Here is a 20,199-nt window from a genome sequence, read left to right as displayed (position 1 = left end):
TAAAAAGTGCTGTTATTATTTTTGTGTTTTTGTTCGGTTAGGCTTCGTTCACATCTGCGCAGGGTCCCGTTCCGTCTGAGTTTTCCATCGGAACGGGACCCTGACTGACCACAGAAATCATAGGTTTCTGTTTCCATCACCCTTGATTTCAATGGTGACGGATCCGGTGCCAATGGTTTACGTTTGTGTCAGTTGTAAAAGTGCTCCGTTTTGCCGGAATCAATAGCATAGTCGACTACGGTATTGATTCCGTCAAAACGACGGAACCCCTGCACAACTGAGACAAACTAAAACAATTGGCACCGGATCAGTCACCATTAGAAATCAACTGTGATGGAAATGGAAACCTATGGTTTCCGTTTGTGTCAGTCAGGGCTCCGTTCAGACAGAAAGCTCAGACGGAATATCGGAACGGAGCCCTGACACAGATGTGAACCTTAGTTGCCATTTTTTTTTCTAGTAGATAAGAGAAGGAAGAAGATAAGAGACTTTATGTATCCCAAGAGGGAAATTAATAATAGTCAGTTTGCTACAAAAAGACATCAGCATCCCATATACAGGACAGTCATAACTATTAATACATTAACTTACATTAATTTAGTAGTAACATTAATACTATAAATATAGCAATATAATAAAAAATAACAAACAATTTAGGCCATCACTATTAAATAAAGATATAGCAGTAGGTAGAAAGGACCTCATATACCTGTCTTTCGTGCACTTCAATTGCAGATAGAAAATATTTTTGTGCCCTGTAAATAATAACTGTTTCAACATCCAGGCTGGAGTCATATATTCCATTTGTACAGAATTTTTGTCTTTTACTTCGTGTCAAAAAACATCCTGTACAAATACACCTTGCATGTATCAGGTTTGTATTATTTAACAACCCTCCCCCGAATTATTTTTTGCTAGGAAGCTCTTGCATGGTTCGTATAGATAAGAATCAGTGACAATACGCTTGCTACAATGTAAATAAAATGAAGATAATCTGCCTTCAAATTTTTTTAAGCATGTCCAATAAATGTTCTTGCCATTGTTACTTTTGTTACCAAATCCATTGGGATTATTGGCATTAGCCCTCCCTATTGATAGGTTACCAGTTAACTATTCTTCCGCTGCTCTGTTAGCGTGTATATGCATGTTGCGGGTTTTACTGCGTTATGACTGCAATGGAGGGTGTATTCTCATGTGCCAATTGGCACCATGTGTTTCACCTGTCCAAGCCGTGTGACTAAAATCTGCTTTTTTAAAACCATGGTAAAACGCATGAAGTCGCTTGTGAATGTTTTCTTCGAGGTAATTCGAATCCGCATATGGGAATCCTGTCCGGGACGAGGTATTTTGGTGGTCTAGGCAAATTGCATAAAACCCACACACACTATACAATGTGTACAATTGTCACACACAGTGCCCCATAAAAATAGCGCCACATACTGTGCCCCCTGTAGGTGATGCCACATACTGTGCCCCCTGTAGGTGATGCCACACGCTGTGCCCCCTGTGTAGAATGTCAGACACGCCAGGTTGTGATTCCAGATCCCCCCCCCCCCACATTCAAACCCCAGACCAGACACAAAAACAAAAAAAAAAAGCACTTCTCTCCTCACTCGTCTTCTGCACTGGTTTCTCGTTGTGTGCTTCGGGCACCACTGCTGCTCTGGGTCCTGACGCCTTCCAGTGTCATAACGTAGTGTGCGATAGCACTAGGACGTTGTGTGCGCCGCCCCACACTACAACCTGACGCTGGATGGTAACAGGATACTGAGTGCAGCGCCGACGCCCAGAGCTGAAGAAGACCAGAGAGTGGGGAGTTAACCGCCATGTACACTCACCGCTCCCCGGGCTTCCTGTACCAATGTACGCCTTCCTCACTGATTAAAGCGGTCATTGGAAAATTTATTTTCCCTCCCATTGTGGCAAGATGACGCCCTAGTCGGGCACCTACACCTTGCCCTGGCCTTGGTGGGAATGCACTTATAAATTCCTTCCAGGCTCTTTTCGGCATTCTGAATCCCCCTGAAAACACCTGGAGAGATCTGATGCAAGTCACATTTGACCTCGCTGGAAATCGGTACAATGTGTTTGTTTAAATCGACTGCTGTGCTGACAGAAGAGCATTTTATCTATCTCTACATATAATACAATAATAAATCATGGATTGTCTGTCTCTTCCACAAGTCCACTTTGTTATACTCCTTATACTTTATCTTGAGACTTGTGTTATCTGCCATCCAATGTGAGGTTTAGCATGCCACTACATAATGATAAACAGATGGGCTGCAGTGGTTAAGTTGTAAAAATATCCAATACATTCCACTTTCTATTTTATATTTAGAGGCTTATATACCACTTAAAAGAAATGGAGAATTTTTGTGGTTTTATTGTTTGCGGATACCAAGAGTCTAAGGAGGCCACGGCAGGAGAAATGCAGTATTACATGGTACCCACTCAAATGAATGGGGGGGTAATATGTGATATTTGGTCACACGTAGAGGAGGACAATCATGACAACCCCATATGCAACCATATGGAAATGGACAGTAGTTGCCCTAATTTGGCAATCTGTTAAAATTTAGTTGTTAGGTTTTTTTGGGATGGTAGTAAACAATAACCTATTCTGTTAACCAGTTAAAATCTCACGTTTATGGCCAGCTTAGGGTATGTTCAACAGTGTCCAATGTGCCCATTGCAAATCTCACATACGTTTCTAGAGGATTTGCGCGATAAAGCAAAGACTCCGACTTCTGTATAGTTTCATGTGCCGTGGATCCACACAATGATTAAGTAACGTTATCACATGGATTTTGGTGCAGAATCCACACTGAAATCCTTATCACATCCTGAATGGGTCAACGGCGTGTAAGTAAATGTAGTCATAGCCGTTTCCAATATGTGAACGGAAAAAAGTGAAAAACTGTGGGTTAATAGCACATTCCATGATTTAAGATTGATTCCAAGAATGTAGAGTTCTGTCTAAGATAAGGCTCTGTAAAGACCTCGGGGATCTCCCAAAGCATGACAGCTCTGGTCTTGTTTGGAGGACTCCATTGCTATGAATGGATCATAGTTATGTTTCAGATTGTATCAGTTCTCAGAACGTGTTGCATTCCATTAATCCTGAACACTACGGTTATCCTACTTTTATAGTACTTATACTTTGCTACTAGGTGCACAACGCGTGGCAATTTTAGGCAGATGGTTTGGTTTGTAATCATAAGAGTTTGAAAATCCCAGCGGCTTTCAAATACCCTATTACATGAGGAAGGATACTATAGAGCTTTAGAGTATACTAGCCAACTGACATGTCTTGTATACCATGTGGGTTTGGTGACTTGTGCCATGAATTCCTAAAGGGGTTGTATAACAAAGAAAATGGCTATCGATCTGCCCGATGTTCTACTTTTACATACTTTTAAAAGCATAGGTGCTCACTGCTATTTATAAAATGGATAATTGCATAAATAACCGTTTCCTAATATAGTAGTAAAGGGAGTGTTTCAAAGTATAAGTTACAGGGCAAGTTTCCCTGCCTTTCATGCCCGCTTGTAGCACGTCGATAAATCCCACACCATAGGCCAGTGTTTCTCAATCTGAGGCGTCCCCGAGTTTTTGATGAATTGTAGCATGCCTCCCAAACGTCCTGGAGTCAGCAGGATAGACCTACTTTCTTGGGACACAACGCTTCTGTCCTGGCAGGAGTGATCCATCACGGGTTACTTCATAAGGGAAGACATTCTCTCCTATGCAGATTGGCACAGAAACATACATATATATGTACTGAGCTCTGGGGATCGCGCAAATTGACAGTTTAGTTTTACTTGTCGCCAAAACTAACTGGACCCGTTGCAAGGGAACGTGGGCGGCTAGAAGGAAAAGAAAACCAGTGCTGCAGGAGCTGGTAAGCTATCCAGCTGGTTTTAGAGGTCAGAGGTTGTTACAGGTCCTCTTTAAGGGCACTGTGGCTATTACTTTGCCTGTCCCTCTTTTGGCATGGATGTCGACCGTAGGTGTGGCCCATAGGTCACCATAATTTGGCTGGTGAGGCCCCAGATGAAAGTTTGAGAAGCCCAATTATATGCTATAGTAAAATAGTGTGTATTTGTAGCGAAGCAGTGGGGGATGTGCAATGCACTACAGGTATTTATTATTGAATGTTTTTTTGCCTAAAGTGAGTGTTTCCAGTCCTAACATTGCATTATTTATAGATATATTATAGTGTTCTATTTTATTTGGTTCCCTAATTCAGTGTTTTAGCATAGAAAGGGACCTATGTGTCTTGTTTACTATATGTAATTCACGATTATGAAGGTGGTGTACTATAGTGGAAAAATTTTCTGTGTGCAAACGCTTCGTGTTTAATGGCGCCTATATACCATGTAAATTAAACAAGTAACAGATCCGGTTTTGAGCCTCCGTGGAACTTGACACAACAAGTGTTTGCTTGTTCTTTTCTTGTATGTTCTCTAATCGGCAAAGCTTCCAGAAAGAATGGTTTATGTTCATGTGGCTTTACTATATTTATTTTATAGGGATGTCTGAACAATCTGTTTCATCAGATCTTTCTACTTTAGGGTCACATGTTGAGTTATAATGGTGATATGTTACCGCTGCAGTGTTCCACAGAGGCAGAATTGTGACTTACCTGTTACTGGATCTAGGAACCTCCATGCTAAGAAATTATAAGAAATAAGGGTAAAGATATGCTATTGACAGTGTCTGAATATTACCTTTCCTTTTATCCTGAATTATTGCACAGCTCATGAGACAAGCTAAAAAGATGTGTAAAAAAAATAAATTCCGGCCTAAACAAATCCTAACCAGGTCTAGGAGCCAGCTCCAAAAGTAAGGAGCCAGGAACATCAAACTGTAAGCAGCGTGTAATGATCGCGGTTGCAGGGGGTGTGACCATGATCGGGCCGGCCCGTAGGACTCTAGTCACGCCACAGGCTGGAAGACTGGGCCGGCACTGCAAGTCTGGCTTTACGTATGCTTTCAAGTTTTACCCCTCCAGCAGTCAGAATAGGGCACTCTTTGTCAGTTACAGCAGCCCCCTCCCCCTGTAATAGTGGGCAGTTATGGTGCAGCAGGGTCTTTTGCTAACATGAGGAGTTATTGCATTACCGCTGCTGTTTGCTTTACTCTGCTTCTGCAGGGAAAGATTGAGCTGAATGCTGTCAGTGTCCGTGTCCAGCTCCATGCATGAAGCACCCGGCCGTGGAATGATTAATCCTACTTGACGTAATGGCATTTGTCCAGCCCTGTTCTAAATGTTTATAGAAATATAATTGAGCATATTTGGTATTCAGACGTTGTAACGTACTTGTTCCTGAGTGATCATTTCACCAACTTCTTCTGGCTACTCAGAGAATTATGTACGTGTTCCATCCATGAATGGATTGTATAGTTGCACTGTGTATGTAAGCGATCTGTACGTTGGCCTTTAAAACCCCTTTAATATGGACAACTGAGCAGCTATATTTTGATAAATAGTAATAATCAGACTGACTGGCATCCACATTCAGTAGCTCTTGTACCGTTTTGCACAGGATATCACTTAATGGAAACTGGCATCATGGCTATAACATCCAATTTTAGTCTAGCAGAGGTTTGTTTGTTGTACACTGGGCCTGCCAGCATCTTACAGGGTAGACTAGACCATGAGTACATACAGGTCACTGTATTAACAGTCTGACACTATCTTTACATTTTCCATAGAGGGTTTTTGACGTCAGACTAGCCCACCAGAGTACTAGAAGATCCTCTGGTGGGCCCAGGCGGTCGCAATAATAAGAGCTGAAGTACAGCAGCGGACTACCCCATATGAAGCTGACGTGGATTCTGTTACTTGTAGCTAGGGACACTTTGTACTGGTTTTATTCACAAATAACTTACATTTATGAATGAAATTTTGTGTACAATGATAATTTTGGTTATGTAACTAAAACTAGACATGCACATGTTCTGTCCAGATTGTGGGCATCAGATTCATTTGCTCTGGTGGACTCCAGGCATTCCTGTCCGATATTGCTACTGCCGGTATTCTATTATAATCCATAGACCTATATCTTTTTGATCCTGGATCAGTTTTACAGCTTAAATGTGGGCCCAATAATAGTGATATACAAAATTAGTCTGCTAAACTATGCAAACAATCCTAAAATACAGTGCCTAAATACAATTGCCTTACAGTCTCCAAATACACACTATGTATAGTTCAGTGCATTGCCAAAATGATTATAAAACAAGGCTCTCAAATAACGCTGCTTTATGATCGGAGCTAATAATTTAGTAACACTATGATGGTGACCGTTCCATTTCCCATAATTGAAACGGACATGTAGGTTTGCGTATAATAAGAACCTTTCATATCCTTGCTCGTAGAATAGTGCCTCTTAACAGTGCCCATATAATGCCAGTAACAGTGCCCCTATAATGGTGCCTGTTAGTACTCCTATAATATACATTAGCTCAGAGAGATTTGGATGTATTGTATTATGTGGTAACCTAGTTTTGTTGGTGTGTGCCAGCTGCCTGTGAGAGGGATGGTGTGTGTGGAGGTGAAACAGTATGACCTCTCTGTCGTTTCCATACCATTTTTTTTTTTTCCGTTTTGCATAGTCTGCTTTATCATGTATGCAAAATAGTTCCCCAGCTATATGCAGCACGAGGTAGTATACATGAAAAGTTTCTTTATAAAGAGTCCGCTACAGAATTCATAGTGTCTGATGATTGGCCAGAAAAATACTTTTAAGAAAGGGTCCAAGTGGTAACGCCCAAATCAGCATGGTAGGGAGCATCATGAGAGCTATATAATGCCAGCAATGTCCTGGTACGACTTGGTAATATTAATGACCTAGATCCACTGTCTCATTAGAAAATCTGATCTTTCTATTATAAATGCATGTTTTTGTTCTTCAGCATGCATTCGAGACATTAGTGCTTAGCGTGCAGGACTGGTAGCTCTGGATTCACTTCCGTTATACAAGTCCATACAGAGCCCGGGTCATGTGATCCATCTACAGGGTGGGCCATTTATATGGATACACCTAAATAAAATGGGAATGGTTGGTGATATTAACTTCCTGTTTGTGGCACATTAGTATATGGGAGGGGGGAAACTTTTCAAGCTGGGTGTTGACCATGTCGGCCATTTTGAAGTCGGCCATTTTGTATCCAACTTTAGTTTTTTCAATGGGAAGAGGGTCATGTGACACATCAAATTTATCGAGAATTTCACAAGAAAAACAATGGTGTGCTTGGTTTTAACGTTACTTTATTCTTTCATGAGTTATTTATGTCATTATGGGTGTCAGGTCCGAGCATTCCTAGATGAAGTTTCCTGGAAAGTGGATTGGTCATCGTGGGCCAGTTGAATGGCCCCCTAGGTTTCCCGATCTGACCCCCTTAGACTTTTATCTTTGGTGTCATCTGAAGGCAATTGTCTATGCTGTGAAGATACGAGATGTGCAGCAACTGAAACTACGGATACTGGAAGCCTGTGCTAGCATTTCTTCTGCGGTGTTGCTGTCAGTGTGTGAAGAGTGGGAGAAGAGGGTTGCATTCACAATCCAACACAATGGGCAGCACTTTGAACACATTTTATAAGTGGTCAGAAACGTGTAAATAACTCATGAAAGAATAAAGTAACGTTAAAACCAAGCACACCATTGTTTTTCTTGTGAAATTCTCGATAAGTTTGATGTGTCACATGACCCTCTTCCCATTGAAAAAACTAAAGTTGGATACAAAATGGCCGACTTCAAAATGGCCGCCATGGTCAACACCCAGCTTGAAAAGTTTCCCCCCTCCGATATACTAATGTGCCACAAACAGGAAGTTAATATCACCAACCATTCTCATTTTATTTAGGTGTATCCATATAAATGGCCCACCCTGTACAATACTCTGTTCTTTCAAGTGATAGGCCGAATTCACACAAGCGTGTGCGTTTTGCACGCGCAAAAAACGCCGCGTTTTGCGCTCGCAAAAGGCACTTGACAGCTCCGTGTGTCAGCCCCGTATGATGCGCGGCTGCGTGAGTTTCGCGCAGCCGCCATCATTATGACACTCCGTTTGGATGTTTGTAAACAGAAAAGCACGTGGTGCTTTTCTGTTTTCATTCCTCCTTTTCACAGCTGTTGCGCGAATCACACGCATCCCACGGAAGTACTTCCGTGTGGCATGCATGATTTTCACGCACCCATTGACTTCAATGGGTGCGTGATGCACGAAAAACGCCCAAAGAACGGACATGTCGTGACTTTTTCCCTGCGGACTCACACAGCGTAAAAATCACGCACCTGTCTGCACGGCCCCTTAGACTAATATAGGTCCGTGCGACGGACGTATATCCCGTTAGTCTGAATAAGCCCTTAGACGGCTACACCGTGCACAATAGAATCATCGTAATTCAGACTTGTCTTCACTTTACAGAGCTGCAAAACTGCCTGTAAAATTCATTCTACAATGTGATTCGCTTTATATCTGATTTGCATTATAATGATCAGGGATCTGTTGCTGTCCATGCGTTGGGACCAAAGCTGTCTACACGCATGCATGTAAATCCTGTTGTTTTAGGGAGGATTTGCCACCATGTGTGTGGGCACGGACCCATACTAAAAGGGTTTTGTGGGTGTGATAACTGCTGAATAAACAGCTCTTCTGTATATGACTGGCTTTCGATCCACCTGGTCAGCAGCATAGCAAACCTGGTGAATATTTTACAGATTCAAAAATACAAAGCATATTTCACACAAACGGAATATGGTGCATTTTATTTGCTGCACTTAAAAAAAAACAACAACCCCAAAATGCTGTCACCTTTTAGGCCCATTTTAGGTGGCCATATTACGGCTGTATGTTTAGTGCCGAGCGCTGTTTCTGGTCCTGTCCTTGGCACTTAATATGCGGCTACTGCTCGGAGCTGTTAATGTTTTTGTGAAATGGTCCTAAAAATGCATGTTATTTGGGGTGGCACATTTACATGCTTTTTTTTTTTTTCTCAGTGGGGAATCCACATGAAAAAATTAATCACACCCCTAGTTTCACAGTGTGATCTTCCAAAGGCAAATGAACCTAGCATGGACGGAGTTGTATGAGCCACAGATATGCATGTTAGTCTTCCAGAACTAGAGGTACACAACATAAAATAGTGGTCATAGGTAAAGACTGTTCTGTCATTTCATTGACAAACCCGACAATCAGACTCTTCTGAATGGCCGATAACAGAGACTAATAGATAGTGTTCAGCTGCAAAGCCAAACCTTTTACATTTTGCGGCCACATTGTTTGTGCGTTGTCATGAAGTGCTGTGTATATTAATCTCTGCTCTGCTCCAACTGTATTTGGGTCTGTTTTATAGCCATTACTTTGCTACGTGGCTTTATTCAGTGATGTGTTCATGGCCCCGTAAGTCTGTGATGCTCATGTGTGTAAGATGTAAATAGAGCAGGGAGAAAAATATTTTTTCTAGTCTGAAGAATGGCCAGCACACACAGAATCAAATTGTAGTTTGTAGAAGTGCTCTGCAAGATACGGAGTGTAGAGGGTTTTCTCCATGAAAGGGGCACTGTCTGTGACTGCACAGAGCTTCCACTGTTTGCCTCGTGGACACCAAGTGGCTTTTTTTAGCAAACGCAAAAGAGGCAAAGCATTCTCTACATAGGGGAAGAACGAGATGTTTTGTGCAAGTAGTGTGCTTCATGTTTAGAAGTGTGCTGAGCAGTGTGCATATATTTTCGTAAGCGTACATGAGAAAGTAAGCGTACAGTGTTAGCTTTCTCATTAGTAGTCCATCCCCAATGGCTGGTATTTCTGCTCCTTAAAGGAATATTTCAGGGAAGCCCTTATGACATGTCAATCAGTGCCCTCATTCAGAGGTTTCCATTAATTGCATTCACTTCAGTGGTGATGACTGTGCATACGCATCCCCCTCCATGTTAAGTACGGGAGTCTCCTTGTTACCTGGACTCCGAGGCGTAGCTAGCAGGGGGGGTGGCCCGGGGCCCACTGAGATGGTGGGGCCCAGGGCTGGTCCCCCATTGTTGGCATTTCCCGGTTTCGACTGTATCTGCGTCTTCAGGACGCAGATACAGTTGAATCCAATGCTGGAGCAGGGAGCTGACTGCTCCTATATATATATATTTTTTATTGGGCATTACAATGTCTTGGTGGCAGCTAACGGGGCATTATACTGTGTATGGGGGGCTGTAATGGGTAAATATAAAGTATGGGGCCAGCTTTGGGGCATTATACTGTGTACGCGCAGCTATGTGGGCATTATACTGTGTGGGGGCTGCTATGGGGGCATTATACTGTGTGGGGGCTGCTATGGGGGCATTATACTGTGTGGGGGCTGCTATGGGGGCATTATACTGTGTGGGGGCTGCTATGGGGGCATTATACTGTGTGGGGGCTGCTATGGGGGCATTATACTGTGGGGGCTGCTATGGGGGCATTATACTGTGTGGGGGCTGCTATGGAGGCATTATACTGTGTGGGGCTGCTATGGGGGCATTATACTGTGTGGGGCTGCTATGGGGGCATTATACTGTGTGGGGACTGCTATGGGGGCATTATACTGTGTGGGGGCTGCTATGGGGGCATTATACTGTGTGGGCGCTGCTATGGGGGCATTATACTGTGTGGGCGCTGCTATGGGGGCATTATACTGTGTGGGGGCTGCTATGGGGGCATTATACTGTGTGGGGGCTGCTATGGGGGCATTATACTGTGTGGGGGCTGCTATGGGGGCATTATACTGTGTGGGGGCTGCTATGGGGGCATTATACTGTGTAGGGACAGCTATGGGGGCATTATACTGTGTAGGGACAGCTATGGGGGCATTATACTGTGTAGGGACAGCTATGGGGGCATTATTCTGTGTAGGGACAGCTATGGGGGCATTATACTGTGTAGGGACAGCTATGGGGGCATTATTCTGTGTAGGGACAGCTATGGGGGCATTATACTGTGTAGGGACAGCTATAGGGGCATTATTCTCTATGGGGGCACTAATGGGTCATTATTCTGTGTGGGGTAGCTAAAAGGGCACTATAATGTGTGGGGACCTCTAAGGGAGTCGTCATACTGTGTGGGGGGCACTAAGGGGTTATACAGTGTGGGGGCCCACTCAGATGTGTTTCGTCCCCCCCCCCCCCCCGTGCTAATCCCCTAGCTATGCCTCTGCCTGGACTGTTGTCGTTGGACTCTACAATGCAGCCTCTATGTAAAGTTATTCACTGACCAGCCTTGCAATTGCAAGAAATAGAGTTCCTCTATCTTGTATCACTGCTCGTATTGTACAGGAACTAATACCTCACTTTTATTAATTACTGTTAAAGAGAATAGACTGATTATTTTAAACATTAAAATTCATAAAAGACTACTATCCATTTATGTATTCCTGATGATCGAAAAGGAGGGGGTAAAATCTGACAGGATAGAGCTAACAGCAGCACGAACATTAGTCTTTCCCTATGCAGTTCTGCCTAATACTGCTCTTTCCAAATCTGTCTTTCCTGCACATCACCTTGATCACCTCGGTCCTCCCTAATATTTACTCAATACATATGTAGCTCTCTTGCCAATATTGTACTCCGCATTGATTACTGCATGCGTTCTCTGATCTTAGGGCCTGTTCACATCTGCGTTGGAGGCTTTGTTCGGGTCCTCCTTCGCAGATCCAGCAGAAAATACTGCATGCTGCACTATTGTTTCTGATAAAACCACAGACAAGCCGACGGAACCCATTAAAGTCAATTGGTTTTGTTGGGCGCCAGTGGCATACGTCGTACAAAGGAACCAGCCCTTCTGGTGTTTTAATTGTTCTGCTCCTCTGACTGAGCAGAACAACGGAAAGACTAACACAGGTGTTAACCTGCCCTCTAAGTGTTTCTGCAGACCAATCATTCCCTGCCTCATCAGGAGCGCAAAGATCACATCCTGCACTTGTGGTGTGCTGTACATACGATTGGAGAGCCATCACCTGTACTCCCTAAAGAAGTGGATCCCAAAGGGACAATTTTAACGGTGTTTTTGCGGTCAGGGTTCTTAAAACCCGCGCTTTAGACTTTTTACGGCTCGGGTTTTAACTTGCTGCCTGAACGATCGGGCAGGTGAATGTGGCGTCTCCGGCTGTCAGTGACTGCCGGCAACCCTGAGGAGAGGATAGAAGCAGCTTTCGCTGCTTCTGTCTTCTCCGATCTCTTTTACACAGCGCTCAATGAGCGCTGTGTATAGGAATAGAGGCAGCGGCCGCGCCGCTGTATCTATTGGTCCCGGTGATCATGTGACTGGTCACATGATCGCCGGGATGCCGTTAGTGGCAGGCTGCTGCTGGGTCTTACTAGACCCAGCACAGCCCTATTAGTGACAATCGTCAATATGAGAGGGCTGATTTCCCCTGTAACTGGGGCTGCTGTGCAGCTCCAGTTACAGTGGAAAAACATGGTGTAAAAGAACGAAAAAATATATATATAAAGTCCCCCAAAGGTCTTTTTGACCTTTGAGGGACAGACCATAGTAATAAAAAAAATAGTAAAGTGCAAAAAAAATTAATAATAAATACACATAAAATACCCACGCCAAAAAAAAACGTCCACCCCTCCCCCCCGCCAATCATTGTTGTAACGCTAGCACTGACCCAATTACCCGAATATGGACATGTAATATATTAAAATTTACGGTAGACAATGACTATCACAAATAAAAGGTCTATTTTAGGGTAAAACTATGTTTATCAAAAAAAATAGCTGAAACGTAAAAAAGCTTATTTTTTTACTATTATTTTAAAACTTTATGAATAAAAATTCTAAAATCGCAAAAAGGATGTGTATAAAAATGATTAAAAAAAAAGAAACTTGCATTGTCTACGGAAAAAACATCGCAAAAATCACGTAGTTAGCCCAACAAATAAAAAAGCTATAGCCATTTAACTAACGCGTGCTAAAAAGGGCTAAACGTGTCTGGTCCTGGAGGCTCAAAATAGCCCGGTCCTGAACTGGTTAAAGACTTGGAGTACAAAAAGAAAGTAAATGAGATGACCAGGAGATTCCAAACCAGGGGCTAGCCTACCTCGGTGTTCGAAGCGTCAAACCAACATGCAGTAGCCAGTAATAGAAAGGAACTATTGGTTCCCCGTACCAGAAACGCATCCGATGGGGTGGTGAGACTTATTGGGACCATTTGATAAAAAAAAGCTGGTGTGATAAGGAACATCATAGGAAAGTTCTGGGATATCCTCAAAAAGATATTATTTCTGGAGCTTTGGCAAAAATAAATGATCCATCCCGTTTAGGAGAAGCCACCATTTAAGGGATTGACTAGTGCAGAGCCAGTTGAGGAAGGGTACCTGTTTGGAGGAGCGACTGGTACTTTCAATCTCCGCAGTGAGTCTATGTAAAGTGTTGCTCATACAAGTATTAATAAGAGAAACAAGGCTTGTTGTGCCCTAAACTATTAACCGTGCCACAACTTTGAACACTTGCCACATTATGTGTGTTTGTGTGCTGCTGTTTTGTTTTTTTGTTTTTTAAGTTGTGAAACTCTTGGCTCCAGCCCAGCAAACATGTGGCTGTCAAAGTTCATGGGAGTTTCACAAGTGACTGCACCAGGATGTGGCTTTTCAGCGTTTGAAGTGTGACTCTGTAGTGAACAGCTGAGGCTTTCAGAGGAGATTGTCCAGCAGAAGTTGTTGGTAAACGGCTAACCTATGAAAATGTCAGCCCTGTTAGGCTAAGTTTATACAAATGTGGCTTTTTTCCGGCAAAGGGGAAAAAAAAAAAGTTCAAAAGGCAGCTGTGAGGTTAGTAGCGTGGTGAGGGAGACGGAGCTATGACAGGCACTGCCAGCGTGAGCACACAGCGGCTGGATATGACTGTTGTACGCCGCACAGCTTCAGACGTCTACAAGTAAGTCTTTCTAGAGAAGCTGCTTCTATTTTCATTCAGCCTTGTAGTGTTTTCTTTACCTTTTAAGGCTCTCCTTTGTCTTTTTACTACTTACTGCCGTTAGGTTGGTGTCTGTGCCAGTCTAGCTTGTGTAATGGCCCAGCATGAGCTTGGGGGACCCACATTTGACTTCCCTGTTATGTGAGCTCAGGCAGTTTCTCTTTCAGCTGCGGAATTTCAGACCGAGCTCAGAACAGGTCTGTCTGCATATTTTTAGTTTGTGTATGTGATGTGGTGGGCTAAAAGCCTCTTACGATGAGAAAAGATGAAATTGCAAGGAAAAGGTTCATCCGTTCGTCACACTGCCCTTTAATAGCCTGCTGTTTTTAATGTGGAGCCTACTGACGGCTAGTCCTCCTGGATTCCTCATAAACAAAAGGTGGAAAAACACTTGGCTTACCAAGATATATTTGACTATTTACATATTCGTGTTGCGAGTGGGAAGGGAATGGTTACAGGAACCGTTGTTTTGTCAGAGGTTTCTCCATTAGTGACCTGTTTAAAGCAAAACACCAATATTGTAGATCCGTAGTCACCATCCATGTGTATCTGCCGACTATATAGCTGTAAATGTCTTCCTTTATTAAGCTAATATTCCCTTACGTTTTATGCTTTTTATGGATGTCCATTTCTAAATTGTGATAGACTCCTTGACTTGGATGTACCAATGTAAAATAATATGCATATGTGTGTGCTGCTTAGGGTTACATACTTTATTTAAGAAGACATTGGGGGATTACAATGGGAAGCTCACGCTTGAGAAAGGGGGAGGTCCCCCGAAACGTTGCACCTGGCGTAGTCAAACGCCGACTTATCCTCCACGTAGATCTCTGCCGAAGTCCTCCAGATCTCAAGCCGGAAAACATGACATCTTACCGGCTTATCTGATTGAAAGGACTTCTCCATATGGGGTGACTACTTTTATACACGTTTTCACTATTTTTATAGTGATTTTGTATACCATTATGTTTATACAAATAATATATCTTTTCTCAACTCTAACAGGTTGTTGTCTTTCATTTTTTGTTGTGCCTATCTCTACATTTTAAGCCTGTATGTTTACCACCACACCTGTAGGCAACTATATAAATGTCAAGTTCAGCCATTTTATTGGCTTTGATTTGCGTTTTGTATTGGGCTGAAATTGACTTTACACCTTTTAATGTAATTGAATGTATTACTCCCATATTAGTTAAATTAATCTGTTCCTTCCTTGTTTTTTGTAGAAAAAGAGGAAAGTATCTTATATGGTGAAGATGAAAGAGATCCCAAAGCAGCATATTTTGTGGAAACACCATATGGATACCAGATAGACCTGGATTTTGTGAAGTATGTTGAGGATATACAAAAGGGGAACACTCTGAAGAAAGTAAACATTTTAAAGAAGCACAAGTTGGGTTCACATTTTTCAGAGGACAGAACAGAACCCTGTCAGGGAACTGGTTGGCCCTCTACGGAATCTCTTTCCTCCTCCAACAGTGATGAAAATAAGAGGTCTCCTGTGTTAACTGCCAGACGACATACCCTTTCTGGCTCTGCCAGATCATCTGCTTCCCAAGAAGCCTCCCCAAACTTTTTAGCCATACCCGAAAACAAACCATTACCACCACCTTCCCCCCATCTGCCCAAACACAATTTTCATGTTACAAAAACCCTAATGGAAACTCGCCGAAGGCTGGAACAAGAGAAAGTCATGCAGGTTGCTTCATCTTTTAACGATGTACGTAGGCCAAGGTTGGCGAGTTTTGGGGGAATGGGCTCAACTGGTTCACTTTCATCGTTCACTGGATCACTAGGGCACACATCAACTTCCCAGCAGCTTCAAAATGGACACCAAGTCAATGGTGATTATAGTGCCTTTTTTGCCTCCTCTTTAGGAAGCTCCATTCGTCACAGTCCACTAAGTTCAGGGGTAGCGACACCAGTGACAAATGTGAGTCCTATGCACCTCCAACATATCAGGGAGCAGATGGCTGTGGCGCTTAAACGCCTGAAAGAACTTGAGGAACAGGTAAAAACCATTCCTATACTTCAGGTAAAAATTTCAGTATTACAGGAAGAAAAAAGAAAGCTTTTGTCTGAAATTAAAAACCAAAAAGTTACTACCCAGAATGATGCTACAGGTTTCCGTAAAAGATCCTACAGTGCAGGTAATGCTGCCGGCTTTGAGTCATCACGGAATCAAGTTAAGTCTGGTGGAGAGTTACACATCGATTCTGAAGATGAGATGGAAACTCCTGAACAAAATACACATACACTTAAGGAGTTCAGACAACTTACAGCTGAAATGCAGGCTTTAGAAAAGAAAATCCAAGATAGCAGTCTTGAGACTTACTGTTCTTCACAACCTAAGGAGAGGAAATGTAAAGAAAAATGTGGCCGTTCTGTTGCTGTTGGTGCTGATGAAAACATGAATGATGTGGTAGTTTATTATAAATCTGCAAAACCCACCAGAGAGGTCTCTGTGGGTACTGAAATGGATGTTCGAAGCACTGGAGTGGGGGTTACCGAGGAAATGCTTGGGGTAACTACTGATGCTGAAAGAGAAGTTGAACTCCAACAGCAAACTATTGAAGCACTTAAAGATCAAATCTACCGACTTGAAACCGACTTGAGGGAAACTACCTATGAAATGGAAATGACTAAACTGAAGTTGGAGATACGGGCAGCAGGCTCAAGGAAAGGAGTAGACAAAGCAGTGATGGCTCAGCCCTTAACTTGCAGCAGGATGGTTGAGGCTATAGTAGAAACCAGGGACCAAAACCATGGAGGCTATTTAGATGTAGTTGACTGTTGTGTTGGTAGCTGCCTACAAACAAGCAGCATTGGGGTTTCATGTAGCCCCTTTCTCCAAAACGCTGCTGTGGGCCCTGACTTCCCTATGAATCACTGGATTGTAAAAGAGAGCGTAGAAACTCGTGACATGGGTGTGGAGTGGGAGCTTAAGATGTGTGACAAATGTGTTGGTGTGGACCAGACTCTTGGTGAAACTGGGCTGTGCATACCGGAAGATGTACATGAGCTAGCTCAAAACAAGGCTGTAGTTAAGGATGTGAAATCGGTTGCTTGTGGAGATTGTTCTGTGGATGTTACGGTTAAACCATTATTGGATTATTTTTCACGTGGTGTCAATACAGAACTTGTAACCAAAGTGGACTCTGCCATTAACGTGTCTCCGTGGACTACAAATCAGCAAACCAACACAGAATTTGAGGTCTCGAACCAGTCTACCAGCACAGAGGTCCCAGGTCTTGTTGATATAAGTACAAATACAGCCTACAGTATGTACAGCAAACACACCAACACAGAAAGTGTGGAAGTGCGCTCCGTAGCTATAGGAGATGGTAAAGTAAAGGAAATTGATGCCATGCCAAAAACACGTTCTATTGGAATATGTACGTCTGATTCTGATTTTGAAAGTATTTGTTCCATCCGGAAAACCAAAGAATTTGGAGTAGGTCAAATAAATGTCTTTGATAATTTTTTGGTTGGAGTTAAGTCGCGTAGCATAGCCTGTGGACCTAGTGAGCCTGAACCCATTGCTGTCCATGCAAGATCTGTTGAAGTGTCCTCCTCTGCAGTCCAGGAAAATTTATCAAGTGTTGAATCTCCAGCTATAGACCATTACATAGAGCGGGTGCAGAAGCTGCTACAAGAACAGCAGATGCTTCTGGCCGAAAATTACACGGAGCTGGCGGAAACCTTTGGCGAACCCTATTCACAGATTGGAACTCTCAACTCCAAGCTTATCAGCACCATCTCATCCATTAACTCTGTCATGAAGTATGGCAGCAATGAAGAGTTGCAAAATCTAGAACTACAGAAGAAAAGCTTGGAACTGGCTTTGTTTTCAGGTACGATCGTTGCCACTATAGCAAGTACTGTATAAGATGTCCTGTAAAATCTGAATCCCTGCCATAATGAAACATACATGACTTATCTTAATACACTGTATTCCCATTCCATACATTGCTATAGAAGCTTCTTCCAGTTGCCATATAGACTTGCATTGGTACCACAGAATACTATGGAAAGTGAATAAAGCTCAAATTATATGTAAATTGTATTTAAAATTGGGATTATTTGACAGGAACCTTGCTGTAGTGCTCCTATTAGAATGAATATTCTGGGGACTGCTCAAATTGATCACAGCTGGGCATTCTCTGCTAGTTCTCACACCACCTTCATTAAACCTTCAGGGTGTAGGCAGAATAGTCCTGTGAACAAGTAGACTGAAGAATGGCACAACTTTAAAGAGGCTCTGTCACCAGATTTTGCAACCCCCTATCTGCTATTGCAGCAGATCGGCGCTGCAATGTAGATTACAGTAACGTTTTTATTTTTAAAAAACGAGCATTTTTGGCCAAGTTATGACCATTTTTGTATTTATGCAAATGAGGCTTGCAAAAGTCCAAGTGGGTGTGTTTAAAGTAAAAGTACAACTGGGCGTGTATTATGTGCGTACATCGGGGAGTTTTTACTACTTTTACTAGCTGGGCGTTCTGACGAGAAGTATCATCCACTTCTCTTCAGAACGCCCAGCTTCTGGCAGATCACGCTGTGACGTCAGTCACAGGTCCTGCATCGTGTCAGACGAGCGAGGACACATCGGCACCAGAGGCTACAGTTGATTCTGCAGCAGCATCGGCGTTTGCAGGTAAGTCGATGTAGCTACTTACCTGCAAACGCTGATGCTGCTGCAGAATCATCTGTAGCCTCTGGTGCCGATGTGTCCTCGCTCGTCCGACACGATGCAGGACCTGTGAGTGACGTCACAGCGTGATCTCTCGAGAACACGGCTGTGTCTGCACTGCCAGAAGCTGGGCGTTGTGAAGAGAAGTGGATGATACTTCTCGTCAGAACGCCCAGCTAGTAAAAGTATTAAAAACGCCCCGATGTACGCACATAATACACGCCCAGTTGTACTTTTACTTTAAACACACCCAGTTGGACTTTTGCAAGCCTCATTTGCATAAATACAAAAATGGTCATAACTTGGCCAAAAATGCTCGTTTTTTAAAAATAAAAACGTTACTGTAATCTACATTGCAGCGCCGATCACATGCAATAGCAGATAGGGGTTGCAAAATCTGGTGACAGAGCCTCTTTAAGTGTTGCCTAACTTCAATGGAAACAGGAAATACACTGGAAATGTTTTCTTGTTGGTTACACCTTCAAAAAATAATGGATGGTGTAGAAAAAAAAAACAACAAATGCCAATAAGACCTTCTCTAAACGCTGTTAGCCCTGCTAAGGGGGTTTTACACTGGGCGATTATCAGGCAGCTCATTGCCAAAAATTTTCCAGTGTAAACAGGGCAGCGATCAGCAGATGAACACGCAAACGCTCGATCATCTGTTGATTGCATCGTTTTAAAAAAGTGAAATATTATCATTGTCGGCAGCACGTCTCCCTGTATAAACAGGCAGATGCCCTGCTCACATGATGATAATGTATGGGGACGAGCGATCGGCGTAACAACCGCACGTCCCCGTCTATATCTCCGTGTGACGAGAGCAAACGATCGCCGATCAATGATGTCTCGTTGATCGTCGCTCGCTGCATCGGCTGGTGTAAAAGGGCCTTTACATTTCCATCATCTTAATAGCAGTGATATCTACTGATTAATATACTGGCAATAATGAGGGAGTGGGCATCTTTTCATGCCCATGTTATCTCTTGGCTACTATCTCCGCAGACTGATAAACCATGTTCGTCTGTGTGTGTGTCTGATGGGGTTGATGATCACGGAGGAGCACAGTAGGGTTATCTTTGCCAATGTAAATTTATGTTCAGCGCTTTAACGTTTAGAACAACAACGCCTGAATGGATTAAAATGGATTTTCCAATAATGCTAAGGTGAGTGAGATTGTCAGATTAGAGCACAATACATATGGGAAGTGAGGCTTAGTGCAGCATTACAACCGGTTTGTGACTTCTGCTAGTAATTGTTGATTCTTTGTAAATGATATTATGTACAGTTGTGACCGGAGTAATAGGCATGTTTGTGTATATACAATGTATAGTCTAGACTAGGACTATGCACATGACATAGGTTATCCTGTTGTATTTAAAGGTCTCCAGAACAATGAGGCAGCTTTTCATGGATATATTCTCCTCATACTGGTTGGGAACATCCCTATAACAAAAGGGTATTCTGCTTTCAGAAAATAAATATTATTCTTTGCGATTAAAAGTTATACCATTTTCCCATATAATTTCTGTATAAACTCTGCACCGTTTT

General features: G+C 42.8%; 1 protein-coding gene across 2 annotated transcripts in view; it reads left to right on the top strand.

Annotated features, from left to right (window-relative positions):
- The window catches only part of KANK1 (KN motif and ankyrin repeat domains 1), a 272,182-nt gene that overhangs the window by 218,326 nt on the left and 33,657 nt on the right, over nucleotides 1-20,199 (top strand). For both annotated transcript variants that reach the window (XM_075827742.1, XM_075827750.1), the window contains exon 4: nucleotides 15,182-17,809. In XM_075827742.1, the coding sequence (XP_075683857.1) occupies nucleotides 15,182-17,809 (2,628 nt within the window). The remainder of the gene's footprint in view (nucleotides 1-15,181; nucleotides 17,810-20,199) is intronic.

Source organism: Rhinoderma darwinii, chromosome 1 (genome assembly GCF_050947455.1).
Source record: "Rhinoderma darwinii isolate aRhiDar2 chromosome 1, aRhiDar2.hap1, whole genome shotgun sequence".
Lineage (NCBI taxonomy): Eukaryota > Metazoa > Chordata > Amphibia > Anura > Rhinodermatidae > Rhinoderma > Rhinoderma darwinii.
This window is presented reverse-complemented; position numbering and strand designations above follow the sequence as displayed.